This window comes from Neodiprion lecontei, chromosome 2 (genome assembly GCF_021901455.1).
Source record: "Neodiprion lecontei isolate iyNeoLeco1 chromosome 2, iyNeoLeco1.1, whole genome shotgun sequence".
Classification (NCBI taxonomy): Eukaryota; Metazoa; Arthropoda; class Insecta; order Hymenoptera; family Diprionidae; genus Neodiprion; species Neodiprion lecontei.
The window spans coordinates 41,552,553-41,579,822 of NC_060261.1; the positions used below are offsets into that span (position 1 = coordinate 41,552,553).

At 42.4% G+C, this 27,270-nt stretch overlaps 1 protein-coding gene across 2 annotated transcripts in view; it reads left to right on the forward strand.

Moving 5' to 3' along the window:
- LOC107225959 (zinc finger protein 91) overlaps window positions 1–13,894 on the forward strand; it is a 48,659-nt gene extending 34,765 nt beyond the window's left edge. For both annotated transcript variants that reach the window (XM_046730401.1, XM_046730402.1), the window contains exons 8-9: window positions 10,579–10,792; window positions 13,552–13,894. In XM_046730401.1, coding sequence (XP_046586357.1) covers window positions 10,579–10,792; window positions 13,552–13,776 — 439 coding nt within the window. In that variant the 3' untranslated portion in view covers window positions 13,777–13,894. The remainder of the gene's footprint in view (window positions 1–10,578; window positions 10,793–13,551) is intronic.
- The last annotated feature ends 13,376 nt before the right edge of the window (window positions 13,895–27,270 follow it).

Sequence of the window (27,270 nt, forward strand, 5' to 3'; positions counted from 1 at the left end):
GGTGTAAAATACATGACATCTACTGATCTAACACATGGATATTGGCAAATCCCGCTAGAGAGAAATTCACGTCAATATACAGCTTTTTTACACGGTGGCACTTTATACCACTTTTGCAGAATTCCATTTGGTCTCAAGACGGCAGGAAGTGGATTCATACGTGCCCTAAATATGGCATTAGGTAATGAATTTACCTCCTTTCTGACTTGTTATATAGATGATCTTTTAATAACCTCAACTGATTTTGATTCTCATATGAAACACCTAAGCCTAATATTTGATCGTTTAATGAAACACAATTTTACACTTCGTCTAAATAAGTCACTTTTTTGTAAGAAGTCAATCGCATTTCTCGGATACGTTATAACACCTGAGGGAGTTAGTCCCAACCCAGACAAAATCAAGGTGATTAGAGAATTTCCAGTACCAACAAGTAAATTGATTTTACAACGATTTTTAGGAGCGTGTAACTTTTACCGGCAGTTTAGCATAAAATATTCGAACTATGTCACGCCCTTGAGAGATTTATTAACAGACAATACACCGTTTAGATGGACAGAGAAACATACGAAAGCATTTAAAGAGATAAAGGAAAGTTTTATAAACTGTGTAACCCTTAATCACTATTTACCTGGCGTCATATGTAGAGTACAAACAGACGCAAGCGATCTTGGAATAAGTGCGATTTTGTACCAAATTGATGAGGAAGATAACCATAAAATTATTTCACTTATAAGTAAATGTTTGTCGAAAGCAGAATTAAATTACACAACTACGGAAAAGGAATTACTGGCAATAATGTATGCATTAGATAAATTTAGAATTTGGTTAATTGGAAGTCCATTTGAAATAATAACAGATCATAAAGCATTAACTTTTATAAATACAGCACCGTTTTTAAGTCCACGATTATCACGATGGGTTGTAATCTTACAACAGTACACATTCACAGTCAAGCATTGCAAAGGAAAAGATAATGTGGTGGCAGATTTTTTCAGCCGAAATATCAACGGGAAACAAAGTACAAACGAACGTAACAAGTTACTAATAGCAAAAATAAACCAACTGCTAGTAGATAATGTAGAACTCGAACTAAACAAAATCGCATCTCAAACTATTAAAATGAATCCAACGTTGATAAGAAACCTGAAAAATTTAAAACAATTGCAAATAAAAGATGAGGAATTGAAAAATATCATAAATAAATGCAATACAGATTCATCTGATGGTTGTTACAAAGTACATGAAGACTTGTTGTTTTATAAAAGTAAATTCGATCAAAATTGGCGAGTAGTAATCCCACAAAGTATAGTAGATTTACTCGTAATTTCTGTACATGAAAAAATAGGTCATATGGGTGTATATAAAACATACCAATATATTAACAGATATTATTACTGGCGAAAAATGAGAGAAGGTATCAAAAAACGTATTCAAGCATGTGACACATGTCAAAGAACAAAGGCATTATCCTACAGCATGCAAGGAAAGTACAAGCAGGTAACAGCTGATCACCCGAACGAATTGACTACAATTGACTTCTATGGCCCTCTGCCGAGATCTATTGGGGGAGTCCAATATTTGTTAGTTGCAATAGATGCATTTTCAAAACTAGTTACGTTATACCCCATAAAACGAGCTACTACAACAATAGCATTAAATAAAATAATCAACGAGTACTTTAAAAACGTAGGAAAACCAAAAAGATTGCTATCCGACAATGGAACTCAATTCACAGCTGCTAGATGGAAAGTCGAATTAGAAAAACAAGGAGTAGAAGTTTGCTATTCATCAATTAGACACCCACAATCCAATCCTACTGAACGAGTGATGAGAGAACTGGGGAGATTTTTCCGTACCTTCTGCAATGATAAGCATACTAGATGGGCAAAATATGTCAAAGAAATCGAAAAATTATTAAATTTAACAACACACCATAGCACCGGTTTTATTCCATACGAACTTCATTTTAATAAAACAGCGCATGATGAATTAACAAAAATTGTAAAATTTCCAGACAGAATTGAAAATAGTCACGATATTAAAATATTGTTAGCCAAAGAAAACTTGAAGAAAAATTTTGAATATAGAAGCCGGAATCAAAAATCAATTTCAACTGTAATTTTAAATGAAGGAGATCTAGTTTTACTACGTGTACCATATCCATCCTCCGCTATCGATAAATTAACACACAAATTCTTCCATTTGTTTAAAGGTCCGTACAAAATAAACAAAAAAGTTAATGAAAATGCATATAATTTAATAGATACAAAAAATAAAAACAAAAACTTGGGAACTTTCAATCGTGTGAGTTTACGCAAATATTATCAGCCCACAAATCCAAGTGCTAAATAACAGATAATTTTTTGTAATGAAAATTCACGAAAAACTCGTCATGAATCCTTCAAATGTTCTAATAAGTCCAACATGCATAGATTATAGAATTTTTTAGATGTAAGTCCAGTTAAACAAAATGTTTGCTAAAAGAAAATGTGATTAGATTTTAAAATGATAATTTTAATGATGAATGATGAAGGATGAATGGATTGAATGATTGATAAGTAAGAAGTAATTTAAAGAGAGGTTTTTAGATTTTACTGCAAATATAGGATAACGAGTAATTTTCGATATTTTCGTTCTCACAACAATCTCGAAAATGGGGGGGGTGATGTAACGATATTACATGCGAGTCACATAGAATATAAAGTAATTCGTATGTACGCGCCTTAAGCACATACAACGTTTCAAAATAAAGGGCAAACGCTTAACTCTAGGTGTCACGTCGGTCAAGATCACCTATCCGGTGAAATAAGTGTAACTCTCTCTCTCTGCGAGCCGGGGTCGAAGCGAACGGTCGATATAAAGTCTAGTCCTGTCATATTCACATTCTTATAATTTCGTTAACATTTGGGAAAACAAAACAAGTAAAAAAAAAAAAAAAAAAAAAAAAAAAAATTGAGACGACGATTCATACAAGAAGTGTAACCCAACGCAATCCCAATCTTTCGGAGCCTGTGAGCCTAAAGAACAAATCCAAATATCTGATCGACGAACGACCACGCAGTATAATCGGTGAAGACCGATTCTATAAAAGGAATATCAAAGAACTTCAACATCCATGATCATCTACGGAGCCGTTAGGCCACCTCTCTTCATCAGAGATATTCCGAGCTAAGTCATCTTTTCATTACTGATTTGTAGGTGGATTGTGCCACAAATCTGTAATAGCCTTCTTAAGTCAGTATTTTATATCTTCGTCTGTTAACTTTATTGTAATCTCACCATAATTTAGAGTCCTTTGTCAGTAGATTCATTCTTTCACTAGAATCATTTTTAAATTTGAAGCATAAAGGAAAAGAGAGCCAGTCTTTCGTTAATATGGTACAAAAATTTTACCAGAATAATTATATACAAAACGTCGGTAATCGCGTTGAGTAATTTTAACGTGTGAATGAAAGAGTGAATGAGATTTTCTATGATTGCCTGTTCTTTTAAAAGGTTATACCAAAACTCAATAAATCTGTGTTCTACATTGTTTCCTCCTGATTTAATGTATTTTGTTTATTGAATATATCTAGATTTCTAATATAACATAAAATCAAAACGTATCGGTTGAACCTCAAAAAAAAAAAAAAAAAAAAAAAACCGTTACAAAATGGCGCCCGAACAGGGACTAGATAAATGCTATGGTGTGTTGTTAAATTTAATAATTTTTCGATTTCTTTGACATATTTTGCCCATCTAGTATGCTTATCATTGCAGAAGGTACGGAAAAATCTCCCCAGTTCTCTCATCACTCGTTCAGTAGGATTGGATTGTGGGTGTCTAATTGATGAATAGCAAACTTCTACTCCTTGTTTTTCTAATTCGACTTTCCATCTAGCAGCTGTGAATTGAGTTCCATTGTCGGATAGCAATCTTTTTGGTTTTCCTACGTTTTTAAAGTACTCGTTGATTATTTTATTTAATGCTATTGTTGTAGTAGCTCGTTTTATGGGGTATAACGTAACTAGTTTTGAAAATGCATCTATTGCAACTAACAAATATTGGACTCCCCCAATAGATCTCGGCAGAGGGCCATAGAAGTCAATTGTAGTCAATTCGTTCGGGTGATCAGCTGTTACCTGCTTGTACTTTCCTTGCATGCTGTAGGATAATGCCTTTGTTCTTTGACATGTGTCACATGCTTGAATACGTTTTTTGATACCTTCTCTCATTTTTCGCCAGTAATAATATCTGTTAATATATTGGTATGTTTTATATACACCCATATGACCTATTTTTTCATGTACAGAAATTACGAGTAAATCTACTATACTTTGTGGGATTACTACTCGCCAATTTTGATCGAATTTACTTTTATAAAACAACAAGTCTTCATGTACTTTGTAACAACCATCAGATGAATCTGTATTGCATTTATTTATGATATTTTTCAATTCCTCATCTTTTATTTGCAATTGTTTTAAATTTTTCAGGTTTCTTATCAACGTTGGATTCATTTTAATAGTTTGAGATGCGATTTTGTTTAGTTCGAGTTCTACATTATCTACTAGCAGTTGGTTTATTTTTGCTATTAGTAACTTGTTACGTTCGTTTGTACTTTGTTTCCCGTTGATATTTCGGCTGAAAAAATCTGCCACCACATTATCTTTTCCTTTGCAATGCTTGACTGTGAATGTGTACTGTTGTAAGATTACAACCCATCGTGATAATCGTGGACTTAAAAACGGTGCTGTATTTATAAAAGTTAATGCTTTATGATCTGTTATTATTTCAAATGGACTTCCAATTAACCAAATTCTAAATTTATCTAATGCATACATTATTGCCAGTAATTCCTTTTCCGTAGTTGTGTAATTTAATTCTGCTTTCGACAAACATTTACTTATAAGTGAAATAATTTTATGGTTATCTTCCTCATCAATTTGGTACAAAATCGCACTTATTCCAAGATCGCTTGCGTCTGTTTGTACTCTACATATGACGCCAGGTAAATAGTGATTAAGGGTTACACAGTTTATAAAACTTTCCTTTATCTCTTTAAATGCTTTCGTATGTTTCTCTGTCCATCTAAACGGTGTATTGTCTGTTAATAAATCTCTCAAGGGCGTGACATAGTTCGAATATTTTATGCTAAACTGCCGGTAAAAGTTACACGCTCCTAAAAATCGTTGTAAAATCAATTTACTTGTTGGTACTGGAAATTCTCTAATCACCTTGATTTTGTCTGGGTTGGGACTAACTCCCTCAGGTGTTATAACGTATCCGAGAAATGCGATTGACTTCTTACAAAAAAGTGACTTATTTAGACGAAGTGTAAAATTGTGTTTCATTAAACGATCAAATATTAGGCTTAGGTGTTTCATATGAGAATCAAAATCAGTTGAGGTTATTAAAAGATCATCTATATAACAAGTCAGAAAGGAGGTAAATTCATTACCTAATGCCATATTTAGGGCACGTATGAATCCACTTCCTGCCGTCTTGAGACCAAATGGAATTCTGCAAAAGTGGTATAAAGTGCCACCGTGTAAAAAAGCTGTATATTGACGTGAATTTCTCTCTAGCGGGATTTGCCAATATCCATGTGTTAGATCAGTAGATGTCATGTATTTTACACCATGATATTTTCTTAATAATTCATTTATTGGTGGTGGACATTCGTTATCAGACTCAATTATGTCATTTATATATCTGGCATCTAAACATAACCTCACTCCATTCTCCCTCTTTTGTACTATTCGCAATGGATTGCAGTATTGACTATTTGATCTTTCTATAATTCCTGCTTGAAGCATTTTCTTTATCTCTGCATCTACTGCTTCTCTAAGTTTAAATGGTACCGGGTATGATTTTTTAACGATTGGCTTGTCTTTTAGTAATTTGATAGAGTGTTCATAAATGTTTGTACATCCGGCTTTCTCTGAAAATAGTTTTTCATATTTAATTAGCAATTTTTCCAGCTCAACTTTTTGCTCTTCACTTGTACCCATAAGATTATTCGCGATCGACCGGACAGATTCGAAAAAGTTTTGATCATTTGTTTGAGATCTTGTTACTTGAATTTGTTCTATTAAAATTGATTCGATATTTTCATCCAATTTATCTTTAAAAAAATTGTGATCTTCCGATTCTACTGTTTTCTGGCAAACTAAATTCTTTTTGTAAAAATTATGGTCTTGTGATTCTATTGTTTCTGCGTTATTTTGTTCATGTTCGTTTACATTTTGAAATACAGATTCATTACATTTTATATTATTTTTTACACACATCAAATTTAGATTTTCTAATTCATTATTTCTCGGATTATCTCTTTGATCTACCGATGCAATTTTATCAAATTCACTTATTGCTACACATATATTTTCCTTATCTACTAAAATATTTTTATCAATTTCATCATTTTCTACAAAGATATATTTTAAATTTATTTCTGTTTCTTCATCAATTTTATTCTCTTCTACACAATCAGATTCATTGTCAATTTGCATCACATTTTCATGTGTTTCTGACATTTTATCATCATTATCACATTCAGGATCTTTAGTTGTGATATTTTCAAAAACTGTTTTTATATCTTCATCATCATTTTTATTTTCTTCATTATTATTCTCTTTCTTTGAATTCTTTTTAAATATTTCTTTACCTATTTTTTCATGTTCTTTTTCTGAATCTTCAGTTCTTAAAATTTTGATATATATTTTCGCGTTTTGTGCAAATGAGCTCAACCTTTCCGCAGGTTCCCGGTCGTATGAGAAAAGTGGTGGAGCTATTACTTTACCTTTAATACTAATTGTTTTCTGACCGTAATCTAAAACTACTTTATTAATATCAAGCCAATCGTTACCAAAAATCACACTACTAGACAGATGCGGTATAATTAAAAAAGCTGTTGTGATTTTCTGCGATCCCATATGAACATCAACCAAAATTTGTCGCTTAACCGCTGTGGGCTTTTTCCCAATTGCTGGTAAAACTACTACATTTGTAACTGGTAGTTCATTTAAACTATGATTACCTTTGAGAGATTTATATACTTTTTCAGACATACATGTTACTTGGCTTCCTGAATCAAATAAAGCTACCATTCGATAATTTAACACATTTATTACTACATTTGGACCCTTCGATAAGTTTTGTTTTACTCTTTCAATTTTTTCTTCAGCATTACCAATTTCGTGCATTAAGTCCTCAACTAAATTTGCATAATCCCAACTCGATGTCGGACTTATACACATCGAGCTGTTTATTAGTTTAAATTTCTATTTGGACTGGTTTGTAAATTATTGGTGTTAGTTTGCATTTGAGTTTGTAATGACTGTATCTGATTATTGGTTCCTGAGAAATAAGGTGGTGGATAATTGACGTTTGGTAAATTCATTTGGTTGCTTGTTGATGCTTGAACTTGCGGTTGATATTGCCATGGTGATAAGTTTGTACCAAATTGAGGATTTTGATAAAAGTTGTTTGCAGCATTTGGATAATTTTGTTGCCTACTTGTATTATTTATCTGTTGCTGTTGTTTATGTTGAATTTGCATGTTGTTTACATTATTCACTTGATTGTTGTTACTTTGATTTTGATATTTGTGTTTATTATTGTTTCTTTCTTCATAATTTACATCTAATTGCGATAAAGCTTGTTCTATTATTTTTGTATCCGCCATATTCACAGTTGCTAGAGTATCACGAATTTTATATGGTAATTGTTGGATAATGGTATAGTTTATTTCGAACTGGTCTAGTTTCGGTAATAGGTATTTTGCTTCCTTAAGCTGTTTAAAAAAATATGTTTGAAGTGAACCATCCTGTTGATTATACCTTCTTGAACTCCACTTTGTTTTGACTTTAACTTGGATTGGAATGGAATAAAATTTATTTTTAAAGGCTTCTTTAAAATCATTATACGTGTTGATAGTTTCTTTACTCGCTTCCCACCATATTTTTGCTCTACCTGATAATTTACTTTCGACTATCGACAATTTACACTCTTCCTTCACACATTTTAACCTGAAATAATTTTCCAAATTTTCCAAATATTCAATAGGATTTATAACTTCTTCATCTGTAAACTCGGGAGCTTTGGCATCAATGTGACTTCGTTGCAAACTTACTATTAACTCACTCACCGATATTTGATCGTTATTGGTAACTGGTTGTTGAACTGGATTCTGTATCTGTTGAAGAGCCTGTCTTTGTTGTTCGTTCTGGAGCTTCAACAATGCGACTTCGTTTGCCAGCTGTGCGTTAGTTGCTTGTTGTGCCTGTAGCTGTTCAATCGCATTTCGTAAACCCGCGAAACTCGCCATTTCCTCCTTCAAACGCTCCAGTTCTCCCTCCATCTCGCTTGTATTATTTCGTATTTGACTATTGCCTGCTTTTGATATGTCAGGTTCTGACCTCCTTGGTTTATTTGTGATCCTTGACCTAGTTTTAACAGGTGTTCTTTTAATCGTTGGTGCCATGTACTTTTGAAATTCTTATATTTCTATTTATCGCGTAATATATGTTTCTTACAATTACTACCTAAGGTCAATCATACAAACATTCAATGACGAAGTTTCAAATTTAATCCTATGTTTACTTTCTTTATGTCTAAACTTTATGTTCGGGCGCCATTTTGTAACGGTTTTTTTTTTTTTTTTTTTTTTTTGAGGTTCAACCGATACGTTTTGATTTTATGTTATATTAGAAATCTAGATATATTCAATAAACAAAATACATTAAATCAGGAGGAAACAATGTAGAACACAGATTTATTGAGTTTTGGTATAACCTTTTAAAAGAACAGGCAATCATAGAAAATCTCATTCACTCTTTCATTCACACGTTAAAATTACTCAACGCGATTACCGACGTTTTGTATATAATTATTCTGGTAAAATTTTTGTACCATATTAACGAAAGACTGGCTCTCTTTTCCTTTATGCTTCAAATTTAAAAATGATTCTAGTGAAAGAATGAATCTACTGACAAAGGACTCTAAATTATGGTGAGATTACAATAAAGTTAACAGACGAAGATATAAAATACTGACTTAAGAAGGCTATTACAGATTTGTGGCACAATCCACCTACAAATCAGTAATGAAAAGATGACTTAGCTCGGAATATCTCTGATGAAGAGAGGTGGCCTAACGGCTCCGTAGATGATCATGGATGTTGAAGTTCTTTGATATTCCTTTTATAGAATCGGTCTTCACCGATTATACTGCGTGGTCGTTCGTCGATCAGATATTTGGATTTGTTCTTTAGGCTCACAGGCTCCGAAAGATTGGGATTGCGTTGGGTTACACTTCTTGTATATATCGTCGTCTCAATTTTTTTTTTTTTTTTTTTTTTTTTTTTTTTTTTTTTTACTTGTTTTGTTTTCCCAAATGTTAACGAAATTATAAGAATGTGAATATGACAGGACTAGACTTTATATCGACCGTTCGCTTCGACCCCGGCTCGCAGAGAGAGAGAGTTACACTTATTTCACCGGATAGGTGATCTTGACCGACGTGACACCTAGAGTTAAGCGTTTGCCCTTTATTTTGAAACGTTGTATGTGCTTAAGGCGCGTACATACGAATTACTTTATATTCTATGTGACTCGCATGTAATATCGTTACATATCCAAGCGCGTTGCGTTCCCATATGTATATGTATATATATATATACCTGGACGCGGGCACGATGATGTACGTTTCATAGGCGCATGTCCTTTCCGCTATCATAATAGTCCGCCTGTGATACGTCAAGCAGACGCGTTGCGTTGTTCATCCCCAGCACTTTTTAATCCTCCGACTACACATGTTGGTACGTAACCGGTGAAGATATCTTCGATAATTTGCTCGATCAGACGCGTCGCGGGTCGTTAATAACCGTATATTATGATCACTCGTCTCTCCGGTTCGTACTACGTGTATGGATTGTTGTATATACAATAACAAATTGTATCCGGGTGAATACGATATGGTAACGATCAGAAATTATCAAATTAAATTGCTCTATCGATTAACATAAACTCTTCAGACATATTGCGAATTGTCGACCGGTTTAACCAGCTGTCATAAATTGCACGGATCATGACTCTCGAGATATTATTATGCTGGAAAGGTTTAAAAAAAAAAATGAAGAAATACAACCTTTGTGCGTTGCTTAAAATTTACTCAATTACTGTCATCTGAGGTTAACTGTTACCATCGCAAATCAAGAAGTGACACGATCTGTGTGGCTGACATGACTGAATACTCGTCGTACTTGTGCAGAATGCGACGTAGGTACTTCTCGATCAATTTCTTTTTCTGTTTGTCATATCGATTTCTTGCCTAAGAATTTGAATAAAAAATCAACGATTCCTTCAAAGGTTAATTAATTCCTACGCCAATCTAATATTCATTTAATCCAACCGACAATCCATTTTCGTTAACTCAAACATCAACGACCCATATTTTTATCTAATATGAAAGATAGTAATAGAAAAACATCGTCAAGATATTGTCACATTAACGTGACAGCAAATTATCCACGCCTGCCATCCTACGTAATATCGCTTCTGTACCAATCTACCTAAATTCAAGGACGTGTTTCAGACACCAAAACTATCACGAACGTCGAAGACCCATCGAAGACGAGCAGGACGGCGCTGCTGGGAGAAAAGTTTTGGATAAAAATTTTTACCACTGTGCTTATACCGGCTGCGAATTCAAGACCAAATTAAAATCCCACCTGCATCGACATCTCCGACTTCACACCGGCTCCAAGCCGTACAGATGCGCCCATTGCCCCTACGCCAGCAACAACTTCGTAAGCATGTTGTTTTTCTATAATTTATACTCGTACTCCAGGTTTTCAGCATCCTGCGAATTCGGCACAATCGTGATGTGGTGACGGAAGGACCAAAATTGAATCGTAGTAGCTAGTATATCCAGAAATCCAGAAATTCAAATAGCTCCAAAGTTCGTTGACTTGAAAAGTGAAAAGTCATTGAGTTTCAACATTACAGATTTACTGTAAGTAATCAGTAAATCATACGTTGCATAGAAAGGCAAAGAATCATTGCCACCCTTTCGTCTCCACCTTTTCGCTCTCATTGTCTGCGAATTGTTTCAAAAACTTGACGTTAGGAGAATGAGACGAGTCTTGGTAACATCGATATTCAAGATTTGACTAACGAAAAGTTACGACAAGGGGTTGAAACGAGTCGCGAGGGTAGATTGACGAGGAACGAACGGTGGTAAAACTTTGAGTCAACTTTGGATCGCGAACGAAAAAGGAAATAGTAAGGTAGGTATTTTATGGGTTTGACGTCCTTGGCGACTTCGGGGACGGGCGTAAATTAGATGCCGTGAGTCTTAACCACCTTAATGTTTGGTCCGCAGTGCCGCAAGAGATAAGATAACGAGTTAATTGTGCTCCGTGGCGAATGTGCCCACACACGTACGGACGAATGAACGGATGAACGAGTGAACGAGGGAACGAACGGCAATCATACCGCGCACGTCCAGTATGCTAATGCTCTTTGAGGGTTTCGTTGCGATGCGCGCTGCACCGCGGCGACCATGTCTTTTTGATAGCGACATAAACTCGATCCGGTGGCTCCCCCTACCCCCGCTCTTCCCGCCTCCCCCTGACCCTTGATCGCCGCTCTCCTCTTACGTACGAGCCAGCGATCAGGAATACGTACTGTACCAATGGGATCGGCGTACTTTGCTTACAATCCGGCTGCCGGAGGAAATTGAAGTGCGGGTGACTCCGCAGTCATGTCTCCATTTTGAAATCACGACGTGTAAGAACAAACATTTTCTACGAGTTTGTCTAGCCTTTTGACTTCTGTTACTCCTTTGCACTGCGGTACGGAAATTAATGTATACGGGTTTTTGAGTCATCACCGAATACCTCGTAAAGTATCGGCTTTCGGCGATTAAAATGTTACCGAATTCGATAATTCCTGAAACGATACGCGAAGATTATTCAAACCACTGCTCATCGATCACACGGATAAAACTCGTCGCAAACAGGCTCCAATGTTGAAACTGGACATCCTTCACTGTCTCAAATGTGACATTATTTGATATGGCGGTAATCCGCGTGAATTTTGTCGGCGTAAAAATCGTCGATGCCACGTTTTATCGTTGGCGTAGTAAACATGCGCCGTCTACTCGAGGATGATTTAATCTCGAGGAAAAACTCTTCCGTACAAGGATCCCGTTGAGTCTGCGGAGTCTGACGCGTTTTGCGATGAACGAGACCGGGGTGCAAGGGACAGGGCGGACATAAATTTCGAAGACACGCGATCGTCGCCTGATCGCCCGAGGTGTAAGAGTTCGATAAATTCCACCGACGAAGTTTCATCGCGGCCTGAGCCAGGTGTTGTAACGAACACCAAGCTCGCACTCTCAGCGGATGTTTGCTCAGTATTTTAATAAGGAACGGGGCACGAGCCGTTTAACGGTCCCAAGGTACGCTGCGTCGACGAGATTACGGAAAAGCCACTTTTCCCTCGCCCTCTTCATCCTCCTTCTCATCCTTTTCCTGATTCACTCCGAATCCCGCCGAGACAAACTTCCACGAGTTTATACGATACCGCGAAAAACGGTGGCAGCGGTGGGATGTCTGGTTTGTTTTCTTCCACTTTCGCGAGCTTCCATGGACTCGTGCCTTGGAATCCGATCATAGAGGCCTGTCCAAGACCAAAAAACAATCTTCACGACCCGGTGGATTAAACCTGGGTACGAAGGCACTTAGTCAACGGTCTCTTCAAGACTTGCACCGCAATTCTTATCCGGCCTCGAAGAACGAAGGGTAGTTAGCAACGGTGCGAGGCGGCGACTCGGGCGGTGCAGAAGTAACACATTCGTTATCTGCTAAATTGGAATATTTACCGCGTTAATTACAGTTTATACTCAGCACGACTGCAACGATCCAACCTGGAGATTTTGGTTGTAAGAGTTATCGTATTAATTATTGCGTGCGCCGAGGTCTTCGCTTATATTTTATTTTTTTCTATCTCCTTTTTCACGTCATTTCCTTTTCCAAAATTCCAAACGAAAATGTAAAAGTGTCGAAATCGTTAGAGAGAAATATGTAGAAAACGGGTGAATTCTCTCGTTTCCTCTGCTCTCAGAAAAGTATCCATATTTCAGTCTGCGCACAGATACTAGAGTGGGAAGATTTGCCTAATCAATTCAATCACCGGTAAGATAGAGTCTCGTTTTCGAGAATATCATTGACCCCTGCGGACTTTCTGCGGGAGTACAGAACGCTTCGGGGACACCCGATAAGACTGCTTTGAATATCGCGTACGTGCTCGTGTGCCTCAACCCACACACGGGTCGTGACCATACACAGGGTGGATTTGAAAACGGGCAAAGATACGTAGAAACTCTGCTGAAGCGGCAGAAAGGGGGGCGGAGAAGGCAATCGAGCGCTGGGATAAAGTATAACGAGACCGTCTCATTCCGTGCCTTCTAGATGCGTTGTTTTTTGCTCCCCTCGTTTTCTCCCATTTTTCTTATTCATGTTCTATTCTCGTTCTGTCGGGATCTCGGGATGCCGATGCTCAGGAGAACCTCAGGAAGCACGTGCTCTCGACGAGGATTCACCCCGGGAAGTCGATATACGAATGCACGCACTGCGACACCTTCAGGACGAACTTTTCGAGGGAACTGCGAGCCCATCTTCTTCAAAAACACAACGACAATTTCCCGACCCCGGAACTCGCTGCTAGCCACGTCGCCTCGATGTACAATCCTGAATCGGGTTCTCCCGAAATCCAACCTCAGGAGTAAAATAGTGCCTGAGAATCGAGGGTGGCAGAAAGTGAGGCTAAGTAAGAAGAGAGCCAAGAGAGATAAATTTTTTTACATTTAACAGAGTTACCGATTTCAATAAAAAGTGTACCGACTGCATCGTGTGTTTGACATTGTATGGAAAGAGGTCAAAAATCAGGCTCCCGTGGTTTCCTTCATCCTTCACTGCGGCTCGGCGCTTTTTCAATACAGCAGCGACGTGTATTTTAAGAAATGATTCAAAGTCCACGCGGCGGAGTGAAGAATTCCAACAACAAGACACAAGCCGTAAGTATGTAGAAAAAGTAGATCCAGCCGTCTGTTGGGACGAATAATTTATCGGCTAATTAACGAGGATGTCCTTCATTACGAGCGGCTGCAGCCCGAGGTGGAGGTCGGTGGGGCAGTTCGCGCGGTCCCCGGCATTATTTGGCGACCGAATATTTACGACTCCGTCCTACGGATCGCTTGGTAGGCCCCTCGATGCCGCTCCAAACTGTTGCAAGGCCCTGTAATGATGTGTCCGCTGTCGACCGGTCGCGGTGTTATACTGATTCAGGTCTCCAAGCCGGAATTTCTCCCCGCGAACCTTCCTCGCTTATACGTTCTGCTCTCCTGTAACTCTCAAGCAACAGCAACAGCAGCAGCAGCAGGCAGCGAGAGATGCAACCAGCCAGTGTAACCGACGAAGGTGAATCGCAGATCGGTAAAGTCCCATCGCCTCTACAACTCCCTCTCATCCAGCGTGGGAAACAGCTAAGACAAAGGTATCGGCGCTTCGATGTCGCGGTAAGCCTTCTCCTCCAATTACCCACTGCCGTGCGGTGGAAAATTTATATATTACCTCAGCATTTTTCTTCTCTCTTACGGTGTTCATCCGACGCGAGATCATTCGACATTTCGATCTCGAGGTGATGACGCCTTCGGTTGCTTCTCGCGCAGTTCAATTTCGATAAATTATACCTTTGTCATGGAAGATGGACCCGTTGCGGGTGTCCACCGGATGAATTCGAGTGACTTAAAATACCTACTCGGAATTGATGGGGATGCAGCAGCGTGTAACGATCCGGGAGTGATCATTGGTACCAGGTATCCGCAGTGCGACTTCGGTGTGACGACCTTTGCTGCTAGCGGAGCAGCGACTCTGTTAATTGCTTTTCTTTGTCTGGAATGTTTGGAAGTGAAATTAGTGGGAAAGATTGTAGGTCGGTTTTATGGCCTTGGTGTTATTTTTATTTATTTTTTCGTTGTTTCTTTCTTTTCTACGCTTTTTATTACAGCAACTTTCGTAGAAATAAATGCAATATTGCCCGAGACAGCAGGCAACGAGTTCTTTCCAGATTTGACGAATATCATGGAATAGCGTGAGCTGGCGGCTGGCTTATGGATCCGTGGGCAAAAGTAGGCGTCGAACGAATACAGCTGGTAGGTAATATCGTGGTGTACGGTTTTACGAGCGCATGAGTCAAAAAATTTAATTTCTTGGAGAATATGTTTTTTTTAAACCAATGAAAACACCGTCCCACCATTACCTGACGGCATATGCCATCTTTGCCGGTGATTTATTGGCGGTTCCACAAGACGTTTCCTACACGCCGCGGGCGAAGATACATGCTGCTGCGGGACATGTTCGGACGTTGGGAAAAACGTTGGTTCGTTCCTGAATACAAGTATCGAAATTATGCGTCGGCCCGTCAGGCGTTGACCCCGAGTTTTTTGGGGTCCGGTGACGAGCAGCCGTGTCCGAACGTTCACCGTAACTAGTTTCCCGATATTTATAACGCCGTTGAAAAATTAAGGAACAAGATCTCCGCCGGCTCTATGGTCTACTAGCACTACGGACAGCTGTAAGGCGCGACGTGATGCAGCGTTAAAAATCCGAGTGGAACGCCGCGGCGCGTTCCTTAATGAAGATATAAAGACGTTTGCCCTCTCGGAGCCGCGTCGGTGTCACCCTGGAGGAACGAGCCTCCCTTACGACACCCGACTCGTGATCCTTAGTCTGTAAGATCCGCGCAGCGACGAAATTCTGCGAATTTCATTACCCCAATTACACCTGGTGGTAATTTCACGGTTCGCAACCTGCTGACGCTAAACGCGGTTCTCCGTTTATACAGGGATCACTGTTGGATTTGACTCGAACGTCAGTTTTTTTTACTTTCCAGCAGAGATATTATGCTGCGAAAAACCGAATCAATAGACTCGGGCGGCGATGAATATTTAGGAACGTCAGAGAATGGAAGAGACGTTACGATGTCGAGTTTTCAAAGAGGCCAAAATTTAGTTAATAGAATTTTAAAGTGTAAGAAGTCGAAATATGGAATCTTATATGAATGAATAACAATACCGAAAGCTACAGCATAGAATCGTCGGTATTTTTACAATTGCCTAGATCTTAAAAGTCAATATTTCAGGCGACAGAGTTTGGCATTCTAAAAATTCCACACTCTTACCCTTCTATAATTTTTGAATCTCTCTACATTTTTATCCACACTCTTGGATAAAAATAGATAGAAATGGACAGAGGAAGGCTTGTAAAAAATCTAGTGCTTGTTTGCATAACTTCAGAAAATTTATTCAAAGAAACTATGTAAGTATGTAATGTAGATTTTTTCGGTTTTTAAAAAATTCAATCTCCATCGTTCGGGAAATTGTTTGTAAATAAAAAATTAAAAGAAGTCACATATTTAAAGTTACTCACACGATTAGTGAATTCCGTCTAAATATCTGAACCAGACCAATTTAGATACCGAATTAGGGAAAAATTTTGGATAAATTTCTCATCTCGAAAACGTGAATAATTCAAGGAATTAAATTTCAAGTAGCTGCGGTCGTCCCTTGATCCTGACCAGTGCGGAAAGCTCGCAAGCTGCACTTCGCAGTCGCAGTCCTTGTAACAGGGAGAGGAAACGTATCCTTAACAAACACACGCGAAGCACTCTAATCTTCGCTCCGATCACGGACCGCCGGCGAGATGCGCAGCGTCGACCGTCCGTCGTAAAATTAATAAGCGGTCGTCTCACGGGGAGTATAAAGACGTCGTGATCTCGGGGGGGCGCGAAAAAGGGCCTGAAGGAGGCCTTTCGAAGCGTAAGTATTAGCGGGCCCGCAATGCATGCAACTGGGAGTCGAGAAGTCAGTTGAGGACTCGCGAGGAGAGATCGACGCGTCGCGGCGTCGCGACGAGCCGAGGACGAAAAGGACGACTCCTTCCTCCGGCTCTTTGATATATGCGGTGCCTCGTTCGGTAATTAAGATGGCCGTTGCGGTGAGAAAACTCGCGAGGGTGTAGCACGTACCCCGCTGCTATCGCTGCGTGACATCCCTCCCTGCATCTTGTACCGCGGGACTAGATTTAGATGAAGTTGTTCTAGCCCAGGTTACACCGGCATAACTTCACCTTTAATCGTTCCTCGATTGTTTCTACCTGCAGGAATCGGCGTCGTTGGTTTTGGATCACGATTACTGCACGGTGAGTTCATCATTGCTTGTAGGATAATCTCAGAGGTAAGTTGACAATTTTAGTTTCTATTTTTTTTTTTTGAAATTCGAACGATTCGCTGAGTTTTTGTGAATTCAATTCATTTTTCCCCAGTAACGACTGCCCGGCGAGCTTCGCCTCGCATCGATCGTTACTAAAAAACCGTCTCTCCCTGCATTGAAGGCACCAATAATTCTCGCGCTGTTTGAGAACGTGAAACTGACGTCCAGACGATCTTTCTCTTATTATACGCGTAATTATAAATTTAAATGAATTACGCGACTCGCTGATGGTAGCTGGTGGATACGTACAAAGGTAGGTATTAATGCGACTTCGAGATTACATCCGATTTACATATTTACGCCACTTGTATTTGTATAGGTGGTTTCTACATCCATACGACAGAACGCATACTCAATCAGCGATAACTATCGTAAACCGATCGTCATGTGCCGTTGGCAGGAAATAACAAATTTCAACGAACACTGTACCACGCCAGATCGACTCGTGTGAATGAAATTTCTTCTCGTATATACAGGCGAGTGGTACCTCCGTTACACGTTCGTGTTGGTACCCTTATAGCGGACGTGACAAATTCAATTACCAAACTTACATGTACACGCTTTCAACTTCTCTTAATTCATGCGCAGCTGACGTGAAGACGTACAATCATTGTGCAGTCTGCCTTTCCAGGATACCAACACATCGCGCTGTTTATTCATGAGATTTCGTTTAGACGCCGAAGGAAGAACCGAGTGATTTTGTCTCGGCGATTATCACGTATTAAATTATAAATTCGTTGGGATCGGCGATTCCGCCACAAGACGTGGATTCCAAAGGATTCGATAAAGCGGTCATTGCTTGTTCCGAGCCGATCGCGGACATCCGAGAGGAAGATCCTCGGGGCGAAGTCTTAACCGATGAAAAAGGGAGGAACTGCACTCGAAGTCACAGCGAGGTGGAAGGCGACAGAACGGAGAGAAGAGCTCGGCGGGCAGGTGTAACTGCGAGGGCGGTGCGTGCGCGAAGAATTGGCGTGCAGGAGCAGCCGAGGATCGGCAGGAGGGTGAAGGGAACAGGGAAGAGGGAGCAGGGCCGAGAGGATTGATGGGCATCGCCGTTAATGCCGTTTGTGTGTAGCGGCAGCGTAAGCGTCTCTCGCCTTACAGTAATTAGCTCGACAAACGCAGGACGCCGGACCATCAATTCCTGCGGGAGACCGCGGTCTCCCGTATCTCGAATTAAAGATTCGATGCCTCCAGCTGTCCTGTCCGCGTGCACTTCACCCTTACCCGGAATGCAAATATATATTCCGGCGTCTTCGGTACACGGTGCTCTTATCGAAATACCACCGCACATACACACGTCCCGTTTCCCAGGGCCCGACGACGACGCTCCTGGAACCGCCTCACGCGTGCCCCGCCCGCGGGGAAAATAAGCACACCAAAAAGAAACCCGCCGCCCGCGCTATCGACGCGAATATCCCGGGTAAAACGGGGGCCGCGTTGAACCCCGACGGTGACGTCGTGAACCCCGTGCTCGTGGTCAACCGGTTTAATTAGACCGATGTAACTGAGAAATTCTGGATGCAAGCGCGGCTCGAAACCGCCCCAAGACGATCCGGAATGGTCTGCGTTTAGAAACCGCCGCACGATTAGTTGAATAAATAAGGCTAGCTTTCCTCTTTTCCTTCTCAGTGCGGGATTTTTCCCACACTTGGAATATCGGCTCGTTCGAGAATATTTCATGCGTGATGCGGCTTTTTTGCCAGACGGCAACGCTGCTAATTAGTACCTAACCGGAGGAGTATAATATTCAGATAATTAATTGCTCCGAACAGTCTTGAACTGGTTAATGCCGCCCCGTCGATATTAATCGTGCTTCGTTATTATCCCCTTTATATACCACGGAATATGTAAATACCAACTACGTTTTTATATAGGTATACATACCCTTGCGAGTTTCAGGAAATTTTTCACCGCGACGATACGCGATTACAACTGCAGCCGTTATCGCTACTGAAAATCTCGCCAAATTGGCACGCGAGATTCAGTGCTCTCTTTTCAACTCGTACGATATTTTGCAATCATTCAGTAAATTACCGATCACTTCGGAAATCATCGCAGAATATGCAGAATACGTTCTGCACGTGTCCATATTTTCTCAAATTATCATTTCTTTCGCTGCTATGCATATAGCTATAAACTCATTCGTGCAGATGCCGAGCAACTCGCAACACGCGGTAGGAATAATTCACCGAGTGGTCATCGTAAAGCAGATCGGAACTGTGTAGAGAGAGAGAGAGAGAGAGAGAGAGAGAGAGAGAGAGAGAGAGCTAGCTCTTGGGTAAAGGGGGTATAGGTTTATATACGCAATCTACTTGATCTACACGATTTATGGATCAAAGAGAGTGCAGGAGGCCTTGGCGCGGAGTTCACCTTGAACCTGAAGTAAGCTGAACGAGGGAAAATCTCTGTGTCACGACTGGAACCACAGTTCCTGCACGGCTAAGTCGCCGAAGCCGTGCAGCAGCTCGTAATTATCGATGCCTACGGATTGACCAGAATTAGTCTGCGAGTCGGAGAGATTTACAGGCCGCGATGTTAGATCCGAGATACACGCAAGGTGGGGGCCACTTCGCCGAAGGAGGAGTCGCGGTACTGCAAATCCTACACAAGACTATTATTCCCCTCGGCTGAAAGCGTATCTTTCCTTCTCTCCTCTTCTCCTCCTCCTCCTCCTCCTCCTCCTCCTCCTCCTCCTCCCCCACATGCATGTGGGTACCTTATACCTTATACCTCGTCGAGATTTCTATCTACTTCGTTTTTTCTTTCGCTTCTGCGGCTCTACCTCCACTCATTAAAACCTCGCTATTATCGCTCTTTCCGCGCTGACTTTGGTCCCGAAGACGCTGGTGTCTTGCACCTGCACCCTGACGCGAAAAGGGGGAAAAGCTGAACGAGGCGAAATTCATTTCGGCATTCTCTAGCGGTTTCCGCATATCCTCTTCCCACTGCTAATAATTTCCGGGCATCTCCGATTCAAAGACCCCTCCGTAATTTCGTTCGCCGATATCGAGCATCCCGTTTTACACGCCTTTAGCGTGCCGCTAAGATCAGCTACAGCTGCAGGGTGCGTGCCGACGCGCCTGCATTCGGATCTCTGGTATTTTCACCCTCCAGCCTGGGTTTGGTCAAGGGCTGATGCGGTCGCCTCGGTCCGCCGCCATATTACGAGAGTGGATATTTATGATTGAAACAAATCAAACGTTATCAAGCATACCGGGACGGTGATAAAGAACACAGAGGGACGCCGAGGCATCCGACCTTCCTCCTTCTTCTACTCTCATCGGCTTGTGGCAACGGACCCTTATCGCTCCTGCCTCTTGACTCGGAGCAGAGGATAGCAAGAGAGGCATGTATTCAACGTAGAAGCTCGAACTCGGAGTCTGGAATCGTTTTGTAAAACCGAAGCAGAATTCTTTACGTAATATTCATGAAGTATAATATTTATTCACGCTGCTAAGAAGTTTTGACGGGAAATGTTTTTCAAAAAATTTCACTCCGACAAAACTGAGTCGAGCAAATTTTTGATTCGACGGTTTCCCAGTTCATTTAAATTCACACCCGGTTTAATATTTAAAATTAAGTTTTTACCTTATTTTCGATCATTTTTCATCTTATTGACTACACTGACCTCACAGTAGGATACAAAATCACAGAATACTTGCTTCTACTGACTTAATAATTCTGGTGGACAAAAACATGCGGAAAAATGTATCCAAATCGCCTGAGGCACCAGTTTCGCAAGACCTTAATCTCGCCGGGTGATTTCGGTATTCAGTTTTTTGCGTCGATTCGCAGAGCAGAGGGGGAAACGACAAATCACGATCTGAAAGGCCATTGGAAGTGTCGCTCTGACATTTCGGAGTTGGCTTCCCAGGACCAAGAAGAGATCGCAAAGATCTGAACCCCTCGCTTCCTCCGCCGTGCAGGAACACAAATACCCGGCACTGTTACGCGGTTACAGGAACATCTGCAGGCACCTCGCCCGAGTCTAAAAACGTGAAGAATTCCGAAAACGCGGCGGATTTTTCACCGGCACATCCGAACTTACCCACACCAGGAGACCTCGCGAGCAGTGATGTAGAGCCATCGTTGCTCGCATCACGTCGATCCGTTCTGGGCCCTCGGGCCCGGACCAGCTCTCCGGCCGCTCCTCCCGAAGGTCCCCAAATTCGACGAGGCGTACACCTCGGGACGTACGGCCCCGATATTCGGCGGTGAAGCGCATGAGCAGATCTGTGAAACACTGCGGCTGCGATCGGCGGAGCCGGTTGATTTGTAGTCCGGGGATTCGCGGCTCTTCGATGCTTTATGAACCGATCAGTTTCGGCTTCGCGGGACCATAAACGTCAGCGGTCCCAAGGCTCGGGCATGAGGCGATTCGCTCGAAACCCGCGGCCCACGTCGAGGCGCGAATCACCCTGAGGCGAGCGGCCGCGTGTGTGTCTGTCCGTCTGTCTGTATGCGCTGGATCTGAACGAAATGCCTCGAAGATCTCGACGGTCCCAGGAAAGTAACGAATGGCCCGTCGAAGACGATGCGCCGTGCGATACCGGGAGCCTTCTGCGTCCGCAGCTTTCGTTACTTCGCTTCGCCTTGCCTCGGTTAGGCTCACTTAGCCGCGGACTGCCGCGACTCTTCTACGCTGACTCCCTGCCCAGACGATTCCGATACCATCTAAGGCCCAACTACGTCGCCGCTTCTCCCCGTCCCGAAGACCTTGACGATCTTACCGATTCGGCTACCGCGGGATTAATTCGGGACCGTATCTCAAATTGTACAGAAATTATGTGGCTTGGTTTGGGTCAGGTACCAAGGAGGGCGATCAGGGGTCCTAAAACAAATACCGATTCTGACATCGATCATCGCTTGATCAGGTCACTTGGGCATTGAGACGCCAGAACTTCCGCACAGCCAGTCACTCTTATTCGTGTTCTGGTACAATCGTGCAATTTTTGTAATTCAGATAGGGTGATAGAACGGTCTCGGCAGACGCCGAATACTTTCTCGAAGAGAAGAGAACGACGTCGAGGGTGACTATAAGGAGCCCGAAGAGGAAGACGAAGAGGGAGGGAACACGAGCAGAGGAAGCAGAAGCTTCATCGTCCAGGATAAAAATCAGACTAACGATAAAACGAGGAAATTCTCGCAGTAGGCCTGCAGACTGGGACAAGCGTCAACGGCCATTACCCAGGTCGTAACTAGCGCTGGGGGTCGGCGTTAATGGGGCGATGAATTTTTGCCCTGCCATCTCAGCCGAGGATTCGCGGTTCCGGATGCGTCGAGCCACGTGTAAATCCTCCGGGTACACCACGTGTAGCGGGCCTTATAAGGCCCAGTCGTCCCCGGGCAGCTACACCCAGATAGGATAATGGGACGGCGGAACTTGCGAAACTTGCGGAACAACGATCCGCAGACACGGGCGGTGGCCGTCGCGTCCGGCGCCGCTTAAAGAAGTCCCTTGACCGCCGTGTTACGCCGCGACGCGCATCACTGCTAATAGCGGTTCATTGCAGTCAGGGTTCACGGGGTCCCCGATTACAAGGTTGCCTGGCTACTGGCCGGGGAAACTTTCGCGCCAATTCACGCACTTTGGACCCTTAACAAGCCTGGATACCGTGCAGTGATTAACAAACTGCTTAACGCAGCTGACCGACGACTCAAAACCCAAAAGCACTCCCGTGAAAACGGCTTAGTTGTACAACCAGTTAGCGGGGAATGGACGTTAGCTCTTGTTAGTTTGAGAAGAGTGGTGAATCGTTGCAAGTGAAATTGGAAACTGTTTCTGAAATTTATCGTATTGCTTCGCTAAAAAACGGCTCATCATCGTTCCAACTTTCATAGTGTACCAACTGGACTGTAGTAACTGGTAGTGGGCCCACCTTTCCATTTCGTCAAAACGTTGATAACGGTGTCCAGTGCCGAAACGACATTACGCCATAGTTGTACTAGAATCGTGAGGTGAAGAATAGGAATATTTCCATGAATCCATCATGAGGAAAAGATTGTCGCTTGTATGTACAACGTACGTTTGCCCTGAGAAAACGGGGCGATATCCGTCGTCTGAAAGTATCATTTGGTCGAATCGAGGGACTGTTTCCCATAGCGTGGTGTCGGTACCTGCTCCTGGTTAACACGGAGCACGAAACCCGGGCGTCGAGCTAATCTTTGCCAAGGGCACCCGGAGTCCCCCCCGCCATCCCGAAAGACGAAAAAGTGTCCACTCGGTTCCCCTGGACGGCCATTTCTTAGCCGTCTATCGGCTATTTATTACATACGGAGCTGAGAAGACCTGCAGCACGTCGAATCATATCTCATACGTGTGTATACGTATATAGTTATGTACCTGTGTGTATACCTGCACATGTCTAACACACAGACGCGAATACAGGCCGAGGAACGATCACGCTGTACGTGATGCTGGGCGATCGGGGGCCGATACGAATGACGTATTTATGGGCTTTCGCGTCATTAACATTACCTTATGCTAATCGGATGCGTGTATCGGACGATATGCTCTGACATCGAACCGGATAGCGTACGCCGACCGGCAACCGGACTAAAGTCTCGAACCCCGAGACCGAAACTCAGCCATTTTGCCAGGACGACCAGATCTCGCGGGTCGCGCGGAGGATCGTCCGTCGTCCAGGGTGGCGACGATCACCGGTCGCACCGGCAGCTATTATATGCAGAACGCTGCCGTCACCTGCCCCGTCCTCGGGGGCGTTCGCTCCATAGTGTCCCGGGGTGTATGCCGGGGGACAGAAGAGGGGCCCGAAGCTCCGGACGCTCTGGGCCCCCGGTTCTCCAGGATTTATGTCCACACGGACAAAGATTTCCTGCAGCACGGTATTATAACCAGTTGATTCCCACACCGTTAAAAGGGTCTCCCCTGACTTGTATGCAAAGCGACCGGCGTCCCGCTCTCTCTCTCTCTCTCTCTCTCTCTCTCTCTTTCTCTCCCTCTCTATCTCGAAGAAAAACAAACTCCACTAGCTGAACCAAAACGCTCTATATTTCGGTCCGCCCGCATCGAACCCTTATAGACGCGGCGTTTCCTCCGCACGCTCCAGGTTCAACGCCTCTCCGTTCCCGGTCGGAAGAGGACGAGTGCTTCACGCACTCCGTTGCGTCATCCTGGCTCTTCGGCGAAAGCTCCTCTCCAGGTAACGTGCCGTGCGTCGTCCGGGGGCCGTGGGGTGGGACCGACGACTCGGAGGAGCGGCGAGCCGCGGTCGTCCGGATTTATTCCCCCGGTGACAAAGCACCTGCTGTCTCACCGAGGCACCCCGGTACCGCGGGGGCCGGTTGTCTCCTCCATTGTTTGCTCCGCGTCGCCTCCGTCGTGTGCGTCCCCCCTTGCCGCCCCCCGTCCACCCCCGGCCGTCGCAACGGCAGCCTCCTCAACGCGACCGTGAGTTACCCTTTTACGTTTCCAGTTCCTCCGCTCCTCCGAGAGCCGCTCGGCTACCGATTCCCCGATACTTATTCCTACTCCGACACCTTCTTTGCGCCTATATCCTACACCGGCTACGCCACTCTTTCACCGACGCAGACTTAAACCTTGCGCGTCGGACAAGCGGTCTTTCCGACTATAGATGCAGGGCTTATACTACTCTCGATTGTTCCCCTTCAAGGAATCGAATCCTGATCCTATACGGCCAATATGTTGATCCTGTCTTCAGATAACGATTTCAACGCACGGCTCTTCGAGTGTCGCTACAGCGGAACGTTTTCTGCATGTTTCACCTTCGGTCTTGGTCAAGATTTACCTAAGGTAAAAATCTACCAGTTATTGACACGTTTCGACCCAATTATTGAAATATTTATTTTACAGAATTACACTGACAAAAATTTCATTTGTTACAGTAACTAGAAAAATTCAGTAAAACAGGTATCGTTAAAAAAACCGTTTAAATATTGTTGGGATTACGAAAAACGAGGTACGCGTAACCATTTTGCGCTATCGTCCATCATTTTTGGTAATTGCAACGCAAAATCAGTTTTCTCGGTTTGCTGTACTTTTTTAGTCGAATAAGGCTTTAACGTCAATATATTGTTGCACAAGCATTAAATTTTCGCAACAGTTGCAAGACAATATAGTGACAGTGATCGTAATGAGAAAGAATAGTAACGGATACTGGACTTTCCGGTAACAGCTACAAAACTAATTTTCATTTCGTACCTAGAACTATATTTTTCGGTTGTGGTAAAAAATGAAAATAGTTAAGGACTGAGCGGTAACCCGAACTAAAAATTCCTCTTAGTATATAAATTGCTGGCACAAATTGTGAATTTCTGTGGTTAGACGCTACAAATTTAGTTTTTGGTAATTTCAGAACTAAAGATCTAACGGGATACCATGAAAAAAAGTCAACAATTCGGACACTCAACTTTTACCAGAGTTCCGTTTAGGAGACTCTTATACTATTTTGATCAATCGACTTAATTAAAAATGTGCTTAATTATAATCTCAGCGCTTCATACACCGTAAACGAGTCCGTGACGTGTTATACTTGAAGAACTGGGATGTTCGTCTAATTATAATGCCATTTTTTGACAAACTTTCACTCAAATCCAAGACCGCGATTCGAACTAGAATCGAAATTTATACGAGTAGGTACATCGCTCCTGACGATTGAACATCGGCAAAGCAATCTCGAGTTTTGTACATTAATCCGACCAAGCGCTGATTAAATCTTGGATGTTTAGCGTGCATAAAGTAAATGAGATGATTTTTGATGTATCCACTTTCAGCGGAAAGAGGTTGAAGTACAAGCAATTAAAATTTACGAGTCTGAAAGTTTGGTACAGCGAAAAAAAATTGTGAATTACCAGAGAATTGTGAGAGTTTGAGGAAGTTATGATCCAAGCAATTAAGGTTTGATGAGATTCCTCACGAAAATTGATTTTACCTTGATCGCGTCTATAAATTCCGTACGTCCATGCGCGCGTGTGTGTATTTTTTTGTACTTTGTTCACAAACCACTTCTATTGGGGTTATAATTTTCTTAAAGCTCGGACCGCCGTCCTCGGTACGAAGACGACCATGATTTGATCGGTTGAGTTGATTGCCCCAGAGTGGGATAATTAAAATTTTGAGTTTCCCTCTAAAAAGATGTTTAATCGAAGCATCGGTGTCCCTGAACAATTTCTCGACGCTCTCACAGTGCTCCGAGAGCTATCGTGTTAAGTTTGATTTCAGTGTCGAGATACGCCCCGCTGAGTTAAATACCGTTTGCCTACTACGTATCGTTAAATTATTCTATACCGCGGGGTAACTCACTTATATACTAATATTCACCGCCGGCTCGGCGTCAAGACCCAGCAGGGCATCTTTCAGTATTTTTTATATACACGTATACCTCTAACCATACATTCCTATGCTTCTTTTTTTCCTTCTCTCTTCTCTCTACTATCCGAAATATTGACCAAGATAAGTTTGTCATCTCTGCACACCCTCGCGCCTCCTTCGTATACCTTACTTTCCTTCCTCACCAAACGCATCCTCGCACTTACACGTAAGACGATATTTATACACTTTTATAAACAGAGTTTATCGCGCATATTCGGTTATTTATGCCGCCGATCAAGCCTTCGGCTCCGAAGCTCTCTCCGCCTCCCTCGTTCGGTCGCATGCCCCTAATTTCCGACTCTCGATTATTGTAACTCACCTGCAAGCAGTTAACACTAATTCGGGTGCGTGGGCGCCCGCGGAAGCCTCCGTAATTTTATCCGGAAACTCTGGACTCCTACCACAGTCGCCATCTCTTAACTGTTCTCCGAAACGCGGATCCGCTTCTGGGAGGACCGGATGCGACCCGGAGCCGCGAAACCGATGGTAAGTTTATCCGCTCCCGCGGGCAGGATATCGATCCCATCGTACGTCTCGACTTTTGTATTCATTTTTACCTACATGCAATACGAAAGAAGTCAGACTTCTTGTTT